Below are 10,528 nucleotides of genomic sequence, written 5' to 3'. Positions count from 1 at the left end.
CTCTGCCCCCAGTATCTCTCCACTTTTCACAAGGCTTTCTGAAGTTCTCAAAGCAACAGTACTAAGGACACCTACCACAGAAGTTCCCCATTTCCAGAGGTTTTCACTAAAGGCTGTGTGCCGCTATTGCTTTTGTCTCATCATCGGTGTAAAAGCTCTAAAATCTTAATGCAAGTACAATCCTGAAGCTCCCTACAGTGTCTTCCAGTGGGACATTGAGATCCCCATTAGATATTTTGAGGAGAACATTTCCTCCCAAACAACAAGGGAGGGTGACACCTGCCACAAGGTCTGTTCTGTAAATCCCAGAGGAACACATCACTGGGTACATTTTCCTAGGCCCTTTATGCACATTTGAACACAGAAGTGAATTATGAAGTCCTAGGACACCAATCAATGCCATTTCAGTCAAAGACAGAAAATAGTTGTTGCCATTGAAACCATGGGCAATGACCTAGAGTTCAGGGGTTATTTCAAAAAGGCTGTTGTCTAATAACTGTTTGTGTCTGCAGTTTGGTAGTAACAAATCATTTAGATTTGTTCTTCCTCTCTCTATAACGATCCAGGGGCTGTTCATTTTCTTCTTCCACTGTGTATTTAACAAAGAAGTCAGGAAGCACTTGAAGAACACTTTAACTGGAAAGAAACCTCTTCCAGATGATTCCACTGCAACGAGAGCTACATTATTAACTGTAAGGAAGAAACATCCTCTTGCTGGTAGACGTTACCTAAAATCATTTACGGGTGGCTTGTCTGTAGTTAAGTGAATTGTCTGATTGATTTCAGTGATTTGCACAAAGATTACTGATGGCCTCTCTCAAAAGTTTTGATTACTGTTTTAATTAAAACTTTTGAGAGGAAATAATTTTTTTCCTCAGCACCAAAAACTACTTGGTTCCCTCAAGACTTATAATGCACTTGTGGGTAACGTGGGGTTTTGGTAGGATCATTCACTATTGCTTTGTGTCTTTTTTTTTTTCCCCTTCAGCGATCTCTGAACTGTAACAACACGTATATAGAAGAGCCAAATATGTATCGCACAACTATGGGGGAATCCACCGTCTCCCTAGAAAGCACCGTCAGGTCAGCCAAGAGCCACAATAGCTACCTTGCTTATATTCTCAGGTAATCAGGTGGCAGATGCATGGCTTTCAGGTGCTTGCCTTTCCCTTTTCATTGCTCTCGTGGAAAACAGAAATGTTTTGGTTCAAATGCTGCTTGGTTTATGTCTTAACAGTTCTAGTTTACGTGACTGTAATTTTCTTCCATGCATTTTCTTTTGCATGCATCTTTTGGGTGAGGAGTTCCAACAGCGCAGTGTTTAACATAAGTATTAGGTTAACAATATGGGCCGTGCTGCTTGCCTGTTAAAATTCAGTCATGTCTGAAGGAGTGGGATTTAGCTTATTATCTTCAGGCTTTCTCAGAGTGTGATTCGTGTGGCCAAAAGCAGACAGCTACATTAGGATAACCTGTGTCTTGCTGTAAAAGTGACCACATTGACAATCAAGCACAGGCTGAGCAGCGTCCACTGCAGCTGTCTGTGTTTGACCAGAAGAATCTCATCTGCGTGTCTGCCTTGTTGTTCGGAACAGTAAAGTGACCAAGCAAGTCATCCCCTTTTTTTATTCTCTAAGGGATGAGGCTGCTCATAAGCTCAGTGGATCCTCAAGTCAAGCAAGGGCTGGTCAGACTGAAGCAGATTCCTCCATTTTTCATAGGAATCCATCAAAATCCAATGGTAAGAATTATTTCTAAATGCTTTGACCCAGTTGTGCACCTTTTCCTTCTCAGCACTTTTTTCAAAGGCTTCTATAATAGGAAGAGTAGTTAATCTGACTCGGTGTGTCTGATTCTTGTTATGCTCTTGGCATAACGAGCTATGCAGTGGCTGCTTTAGTAAGGAATCCTGCAATGGAAATATCATGTATCTGCTTCTTGTGGTGGTTTGGGTTTAATCTGACAGCTGTCACAGCTGTTGACAGTTTCTGGCATCCCTTTCTTTTTCTCACAAGTTATGTGCTGTTGCTCTTGATTTTTAATTGGAGATCTTTTAACGTTTGAGACCTTGAGGCAATATCCTCTTTTTTTGCTATGTGTTTTGTACAAGAAAATGCGAAGTGTCTCTTGCCTGACTTCCTTTCATTTGGGGTCTTGATGCTAAATTTTATTGCAGTTTGTTGAAGAGTGCATTTGCAGATTCTTGATATTTCTAGGTACTTTGGTTTGCCTGTGTGTTGTGTTGATTGAGATCCTGTGGAGTTACTGTTCTGCATATTGAGTAGGGTAAAAAGTGTCCCCATTCTGTTCTGCACCTCCCATGCACATAAAAGGTCCTGCCCTCTGGCTGAGCCAAGCAGTTTGTGCTTCCCGTAATGACTTACATGGATGCCATAGTCCTTGTGAATTAATCCTGTGTACGCTTACGGATGTCAGAGCTCGTCCCTGGCATGGCCTGAACCAGACCCCTGCCTTCCCTTTCTCCTTGTGCATTTGTCAGAGAGATTTGTTCAACTCCTGTCCACGCTCTCATCGCTGTATTTCCCTGTTCCACATTTGTAGAGCACGATTCAGACTCTGACAGCGAACTGTCCCTCGATGAACACAGCAGCTCTTATGCCTCCTCCCATTCATCAGACAGTGAGGAAGATGGGCTCGAGCCGGAGAAGAAGTGGAACACATCCACTTCCAAAAATAATGAACGTGGCCCGCTCCACAGCACACCCAAAGGTACTGCCAGCGTGAGGAGAGAGCAATGAGCTTATTCCCTTCTTTAAAATAGCTTTAGAGTAGATGGAACAATTTTGCCAGACTAGCAATACACTTGAGACAGCATCCCTACCACTGTGCCTTGCTTTTTCTTCCTCCCAAGGGCTTGTTCACAGGGGTGACTGAGTGCAAGTAAAAGGATGCTTGAGCAAGTCTGCGACTTACGGTGCTCAGACAGACAGCAGTCAGTGAGTTTGCAGGCAGGTGCTGCACAGCCAGGAAAGTCTTATATGGAGGAAGAGGAAGAAGAGGAAGGAGATGGTGATTTTGAGGGCAGGGGGAAGAAATACCTGCCTCTGCTCATGCAATACGGGCATATGGATTTAGTGGGGTTGGGGAGGTCATGGACCTAAAGAGTGGGAGTGGCAGAGTGCAGGCATTTCTAGGCATAGTTCATCTTGTCCTAAAGGCAAGTCAGCTTAGAGCGACAAATGTCCAGGCTGTGTGCTGGTGCTGTGCACAGGCAGAGCACAAGGTGCCTTAGGTTCCCTCACCCCTCAGAAGCCAACATCCCCAAGGAGCTGGTGGGATCACTGGCCCTGGAGAGCTGAGAGAGCAGGTTTGACTCACACCTTGCCAGCAACCTTGCTCTAGGAAGGGTTTGGACACCCTGCCATCCTACCAGGCATGTTTTGTGGGTCTTGCTGCACCCCGAGGGCAGTGCAGTCCAGCAAGGATCATCTGAAGTATTGCTCTGGCACACAGCTCCTCCCCAGCCACAGGGAACAGGACTGGCTGGACAGCGGTGGAGAAAACCTATCAAAAGTGTTTTTCGAGCTAGTGTTTTTTTGCATTTCAGTTGATACCCTTCCCAATCATGTGAAACCCTATTGGCCCACAGAGTGCATAACGGCCAGCGACGGCGAGGACCCCAGTGGGAAACAGAAACTCAAAGTCGAGACCAAGGTCAACGTAGAGCTTCACAGGGAAAACCAGGTGAACCACAGCAGCGACGCACCCCAGGACAAGGAGAATGAAGGGCAGCAGAAGGAGAACAGACCTCTCTCCCACCAGAATAACCAGCAGCCAGAGCAGAGGAAAGGTAGCATGGCCAACCCAGGCTCACAGCTGGAGACTGGGGGGTTAATGAACATTAATTAATTCATTTGGTAGCTCTGTCAGGGAAGAACACTTTCCAAATGGTTCCAATCTGTGTAACCAGGCATGCCATGGGAAGCTAGCAGGTAGTTGCTGAAGTCTAATATCTTGGTTTTGAAATAAAGTGGCAATCTGGAAGTCTGATTAAGATATATAAAATGTCACTTCTTGGATGTGTTCAGCTTGATAAATGAAATTACTGATATGTTTCAAAATTCTCATTATTCCCTCTTTTCTGTAACAGGCATCTTAAAAAATAAAGTCACCTACCCTCCCCCGCTGGTGGATAAGAATATGAAGAATCGACTGCGGGAAAAGCTATCGGACTACAATCAGACCACAATCTCATCCAGGACTACTTCCCTGGGGACAAATGATGGGGTCCGCTCTCCCTCAGACTCGGGGGTGACAGTAAAAAATGCTCGAAGGGAGCAGTCTCGAGACCAGCTAAATGGCATGGCCATGAACGTCCACGTGGGAACAGGACATGCTGACACCTCAGACTCAGAGTAAGTGCCACATCGGGGTGCCCTGGCAGACCTCCCGTGACTCCAGCCTCTCCTTCCACTTTCCAGCCCCAAACTCCCCCTGAGCAAGGATTTCACTGGGTAGCTGGACCAGAGTCCCTCACCAGTGACTGTCCTGAGTGCTTATCCATACCATGTCGTCAAGCCGCGGTGTTTCACTGATGAGAAGGCCAAAACCAGGTACCACGAGCAAGGTGCTGTGACAGACTCCTGTCACTGTTCACCCTGGCATACCCTGAATTGGCAAGCTGACATGTTACTGGGATACTGGGGGCTATAACAACCTAGCTCTGCCCCATCCCCTTGCTGTGGGACTTGCTGTGCTTGGCATGGTGTCCCCTGGTCACAGCGAACCAGGCTCCCACATTCACACAAATTATCTGTCCCCTCCATGCCTGGTGAGCTGCCAAGGCCATCACCTTCCCCAGCCCATCATCAGGGCAGGGATGGGCTTTTTCTGCTCCCTCACATTGCCAGGCATCCCGGACAGCTCAGCAATGCCCACCCACGGCCCCAGAAGCCGTGCATGCGCTCAGGGGTGCTCTGCTCAAGGCTACCCCCTGCTCCTCCTTCTCTGCCCCCTCATCTTCACCCCCCCTTGGACCATGGGAACAGCTGTCTTTTCCTGTTTTTCACCTGTCCTCCCCTTTGCAGCAGGGAGAATGTTTGGGGCCATTAGGGACCTATCACTAATGGGGTACAGTTAATTACAGTGTGGCCACTACCAGGCACCCAAGGAAGAGGATAACCGCAGGGTAAACTGCATGCATGTCCAGTAAGACCAGCAAGAGCTGTTGTGGGAGTCCAGCAGCCAGCATGGAGGAGGGTGGGAGGAGGCAAGACCCCAGTGAAGAGGACTCCCAAGGAAATGCAGTGTTTTGGAGGGAAAAGGCGCTAGGCTGGGGGGAGCATGGGGTGGGTGTCCAGCTGGGCAGAGGGAAACCATTGCTGGGGCAGGAGAACCAAAGGCTGCAGAGAAAGTGCCATGACAAGCTAGGGACCCTTAATCAGCAGGTGCACGATTCCCACCCACTGCCTGGCGATCGGTGTGCATATTTGCCGTTGTAAGCTAAACCAAACATTAACAAAAGGCTGAGCAAGCCTTCAGCCAAAGGGTTTTCTCAGAAACCTCGTTAATCATCATAATTCTCAGTTTTAAAATGAGCACAACAGCCATACGTAAAATCTGTGCAAACATTATACGCACATAGTCTTCCTTGTATTAACAAAAATAGTCTTATTCTTTCTCCAAACCTGGAGAGGATTTCTCAGCCAGCTTTAACTCTGGCATTGTCCCGCCATGCTTCAGACACCCATCTTGTCCGGGTGCACAGACCATTCCCAGCTCACAATAAAAGTACATCTTTGGGTTGCTGGGAACTGGCTGTTGAAATGTATCCTGGTTAGCCAGGAATCAGGGATGTCTTTAACAAGCAATAACTGCTTGCTGCTACCAGGCGATACGTTCATCACTGGAGAATAACTCAACGACTTGTACTAAGCATCTGTTTGTCTCCATGCCTTTTGCATACCGTAAAACTCTGCCATTTGACAGCAGAATGCATGGGTCTGTCTGAAATACCAGGTTTCTAACAGCTTGTAAGACTTGTGCGTGAACCTCACATCTTCACCTAAGCATTAGCCACATACAAGCCCTCCGTAGAGCCTCCTCTAAAGAGTGCATCTCTCGTGTGCTACCTGGAATTGTTGCTCCCAGCTGGTCTTCCCCTCCGGGGCAGCACCCACCCCACAAGCGTTGGATTGGCAAGGCATGGTAACTTCACAGAGCATGAGCCCTTACTAAAAAGGATTAGGTGGTTTTGGGTGGAGTGGTTTGCCTGTGCCTGTTTAACCCTAAGCCTGCATGATTACTTCTTCTCACTAACAGAGGCAGTAACGAAACTTCAATTTGAACCATCAGGAAACCGTGATCGCTGCTGCGCGGTTCTGGACTCCTCGCCACGGGGTCGCCGCCTGCCCGCCTCGGACTTTGTCGGAGTGGCCGCGCAGCGAGGAGGACGGGGCGGGCATTGACTCCCGCATGGTTTCACGCTATGGCAGACTCCGGACCGCTCGCGGTGGAGACACGGTGCTCGGATGCACCTGCGATAAAGCTGCTGTGTGGTACGCTCCGCGCGGCACGAACCCATGCCAAAACGCATGGAAATGGCCACAGGGATACTCTGTGAGGGACGGATACCTGCTCGCGGCGCGGACAGTGCTGCAGGGGTGGCTCATTACTGGGGAGAACCAGGGAAAAACACGTTACTATCGCAGTGGACCTACAGTAAGTCAGTCCATCAGCCTTAAGACAAGCACCAGGAGACGTCTCTCGTGCAGTTTTGCCCGGCTACAGTGTGAACCCTTCGGCTTACTGGGCTCTAGGGAGGAATATCCCAACAAGTGTCCTTTCGTTTCTATGCCAGCATCTTTATCCACCCCCCTATGGACATGTCGTCTTAAGAAAAAAAAAAATCCTTTATATATATATAAAAAGTGTAGATACTTTTATATATTTTGTATGGTGTTGCTAAAGAAAAAGTTCCTTTGTATATTTTACATTTATACTGATCTTCTTAATTTGATAGTAGGAACCGAATTAAAAGAGGTTTTGATATTTTTTATATGAACATTGCACAATTTTACTTGAATTTGGCATTTGATTAAGTAACTGAGGTTTGCATGGAAGCCACCTTAAGATGCAGTGAGGTTTTCAAAGTAATACAGTAAAGAGTACATCAGAATCCATGACTGTAATTGATAAGTTTTGTTGACAGATTTTGGAACACTTTAAAGACACAGTATGGTTTTTTTGTAACCTCTTCTAAAACCCACCAAAAAAAAAAATGTTTTGTCTTTTCATTTCTTGGTGTTTTGACCTCTTCTCTCCAAGTGCACCAAAAAGTTCAGCAACTGAACTTCAGGACTAGAAGTAAGTCGTATCTCAGTCTAAGATTTCAACACAGACCTTGTCTGGAAGAAGTCAAATCAATATTTCCCTTACCAAGAACAAGAAAACAAGCGGTGTCACTGTACGGTGGGTTTTGCCTTTGGTCTGGCTCTGCGACAAACCAGCGCCCTGCGTGTCCCAAGAAGTGGGCCCTCCTCCCGCGGGGCAAGCTCTGCCTCAGGTGCAGTATTTTATTTTACTGTTAATTCCTTTCCCACTGGAGTCAGCGCATCGCTGATCAAAGCAGAAATAGGAGTCTTAGGGATGTCCAGGTTTCACTGCCCAGCTCTTTGACAAAGCCCTGGCCTTCATGGTGTTTTAGAAAGCCCATGGGAGGCTTAAGGTTTCACGTTTCCCGCCAAACATGCTGGTTTCACAAGCATAGGAAAGTTAAGTGTGACCTGTCCGCCGTCTTCACCTTCCTGCAGCGTTTACAAGGAAAGGAAAATGGGATGTGAAAAAGTTTGCATGCAGCAGCGTGGGCAGAGCTCTGCTGGCGGCTGCCCGCGGTGGGAATGCGGCCTCGGAGGGCGCCAATGGTGTGGCCGTGACCTCCTCTCCGCCGCCCAGGCTTTCGGGAGCTCCCCGCTCACCCTGGCAGCCTCTGTGGGAAAATGCTGGCTTTCGTCTGTGTAACTGTGTGTGTGAAAGGGAAAAAACAGAAAATCAGGCTAAGACAAATGCAGGAGTCAAGGAAAAAAATGGAATAATATATACTGTAATCTTGGTCTCATTATATTGCTATGCATTTTCAAGTGTGTGGACGGGACCTTTGGAAAGGAGAGAGGAAGGAAGGATGCTGTTCCTTTAAAAATTATGCAACATACTGCGTGACATTTTCTGACTGAAAAAAGTTTTGAATGTTTTAAGGGTCTGGCACGTGGCTGTGTGCTCAGGCGTTGTGTATAACCCACGCTAGTTGTTTTTACATCTGTGTATGTATATTTTGTCCCAGTGAGATGTAGGTAGTTTTTATTTTGATCAGAATTGTTGCAGTAAATGAGGGTCAGTTGTATTAATGACAAAAAAAAATTAAAACCTATTTTTATGACTTTTTAAAAGCTTTATGGCAGATTAGACACTGGAGGTTGTTTTGTGTTTTTCTTTTTTAACAAATGTATATTTATTAATGTGCAGAACACTGGAATTGCAGCACAGATGAAAGGAGAATTTACAATAAATTAAGAATTTTTTTTTGAACTTGTATTCTTCCTCTGGTGGTTGATTTTAAGTGCCATACAGATGCTGAGGGTCCAAATGGCATTTCCCAGGGTTTAGAAAGTAGCAGGAGGGGGGACGTGGGGGTACCCATCGCTCTCGCCAAGGAAGCAGAGGCTGTAAAGCCTCGGCTGCCGGGGCTGCTCCCTGCGGGATGCTTCCCAGCCCCGGGGGTGTCTTGTGGGGGGTTTGCTCTGGACAGACACACACACACGGACACAGCCCCCCTTCCAAACCCATGCCCTTTCCTGGCACAGGGTACCACCGCATGCATTGTGTTTCCGTCCAAACCCACAGCATTTCTCACACCTGGGAAACAGTTTGTGGAAGAAAAACACCCTCTACTAACCCAGAGCAAAGTGGGCTGCCAGGAAAGCATCTGGGTTTAGAAAACAAGGTTTGGAGAGGGGCTGGAGGGGGTGAGGCAGCCAGCCCAGGCCAGCCCATGAAAGCCTGCAATGAGAAGGACCTTTCTGGACTTCCTTGGCCACATTCCTGGCTTTCTCAAGCCAACTGGGGCCAAGCAGCGGTCTTGCTCACTGTACTCAGGCTGTTGTGCAAGTCTTCGTTCATGCATCTCATGAGGCACAGCAGTGACCTCCATGTGTCTGCCAGCTTTCTGGAAATAGAACTATTTTTCAGTGTCATCTGGCCAGCTTTTCCATAAATGTTTCTAAACATTAGGCAATAAACTGGGAGGGTGTGAGGTCAGGGGGAGAAAGCCTGGTTACTGTCACAGTTCAGGGGCAAAACCAAAGACAGAATCTTCAGTTTGCAAACAGTTCTGCCAAAACTTGCCATTACACAAAGCCAAGCGATTAGCCCAAAGGGAAACTGTTCTAAACTTTATCGTACAAGTTCATTTTTTTGGTGGGACACCAATACTTGAGCGTGTCCTCAAGTACTAGTTCACCTTACTGACGAAGAGCAGAAATAAACCTCAGGCTTTCACATAAGCAGGGTAGTTTCAGCCCAGCCCAGCCCGTGAGTCCATCTCCAGTAACAGCCCCCAGGAGATGCTTCAGAGCAGAGGGCTCTCAGCCGCACGTTACGTGGTGCGGTGGCCCCAGCAGGGTCCACGGCACGCTGCAGCCCAGGACTCCCCAGCCAGAGAGCTTGTTCTTGCCTCCAGCAGCCTATTTCTTTCCTCCAATATATTGTTTTTTCCTCCAATAACATGGCCTGCTGCATTTTGGGCCCATGTCAACTTCTCCTACGCAGTGGGTTGCCTGATTTGGTCAGAAACGGCAAGAAAAAGTTCTTACTTGTCTTCAGCTTCATTCCTGTCCCTTGCGATGGACACCTTTGCTGCCTGCACCACGAGAGGCGGTCAGCAGTTGTTTCTCAGCCACCTTCTCCAGGTCAACGAGGAAGACAGGCCGCGTCCTAGAGCACTGGGTTGTCTCTTTCCACCTGACCAGCTCGGAACGCTGTAACTGTTCCTTGCGCAGAAACGCTGCCGTACCTTTTACTCTTTATTCCTTCTTGCTCTTCTTCAACCCCTGCCCAGGTCTAATGTGGCCTTTCTGGAGGTGGCAGAGAGAGAGAGAGGAGATCAGAGCAGCCCACAAAATGCAAGCGGTAGGCCCGACAACAACCAAAAAAAGAAATAATAAAAAAATATACTCTCCAAATAATCTCCATTTCATTCCCTTTTCCTAGCCTAATGTTTACAATGACATTTGGCCTAGGCAAATTGTAAGAAAAAAGACTCCAGAAGGGATGGACCCGTGGCAGCACCATGGCACCGTAAGGCTGCAGTAACCAGCGTGATCACGTAGCCCAGACGCTCCAACAACCCGGGATACTTGGGGCTTTGCCTAATGGCCTTAAAAATCTAAATGATGATTCCAGTACGTCTGCAAATAGCCCGTAATGACACTTCCTAGCACATCAAGGTAGTTCATCCGTATCCTTATATCATGCTTAGACGCGTGGCTCGCTCGGCTGCAGGGGATGCTCAGCC

At 47.5% G+C, this 10,528-nt stretch overlaps 2 protein-coding genes across 2 annotated transcripts in view; one reads left to right on the top strand and one right to left on the bottom strand.

Annotated features, from left to right (window-relative positions):
* Positions 1 to 6,307, top strand: part of CELSR1 (cadherin EGF LAG seven-pass G-type receptor 1) — a gene marked incomplete at its 5' end in the record, with an annotated part of 169,995 nt that extends 163,688 nt beyond the window's left edge. The window contains 7 exons of the mRNA XM_035891689.1: positions 567 to 692; positions 989 to 1,125; positions 1,638 to 1,741; positions 2,563 to 2,730; positions 3,569 to 3,811; positions 4,112 to 4,376; positions 6,283 to 6,307. Coding sequence (XP_035747582.1) covers positions 567 to 692; positions 989 to 1,125; positions 1,638 to 1,741; positions 2,563 to 2,730; positions 3,569 to 3,811; positions 4,112 to 4,376; positions 6,283 to 6,307 — 1,068 coding nt within the window. The remainder of the gene's footprint in view (positions 1 to 566; positions 693 to 988; positions 1,126 to 1,637; positions 1,742 to 2,562; positions 2,731 to 3,568; positions 3,812 to 4,111; positions 4,377 to 6,282) is intronic.
* A 2,481-nt stretch (positions 6,308 to 8,788) lies between these two features.
* The window catches only part of TRMU (tRNA mitochondrial 2-thiouridylase), a 25,472-nt gene continuing 23,732 nt past the window's right edge, over positions 8,789 to 10,528 (bottom strand). Inside the window, exons 12-13 of the transcript XR_004841635.1 lie at positions 9,828 to 10,088; positions 8,789 to 9,181 (exon numbers count right to left, since the gene is read on the bottom strand). The gene's annotated coding sequence lies outside the window, so the exon portion shown is untranslated. The remainder of the gene's footprint in view (positions 9,182 to 9,827; positions 10,089 to 10,528) is intronic.

Source organism: Egretta garzetta, unplaced genomic scaffold (assembly GCF_000687185.1).
Source record: "Egretta garzetta isolate BGI_Z169 unplaced genomic scaffold, ASM68718v1 scaffold33, whole genome shotgun sequence".
NCBI lineage: Eukaryota > Metazoa > Chordata > Aves > Pelecaniformes > Ardeidae > Egretta > Egretta garzetta.
The sequence above is the reverse complement of the archived record's forward strand: the minus strand, read 5'-3'. Positions and strand labels throughout refer to the sequence as shown.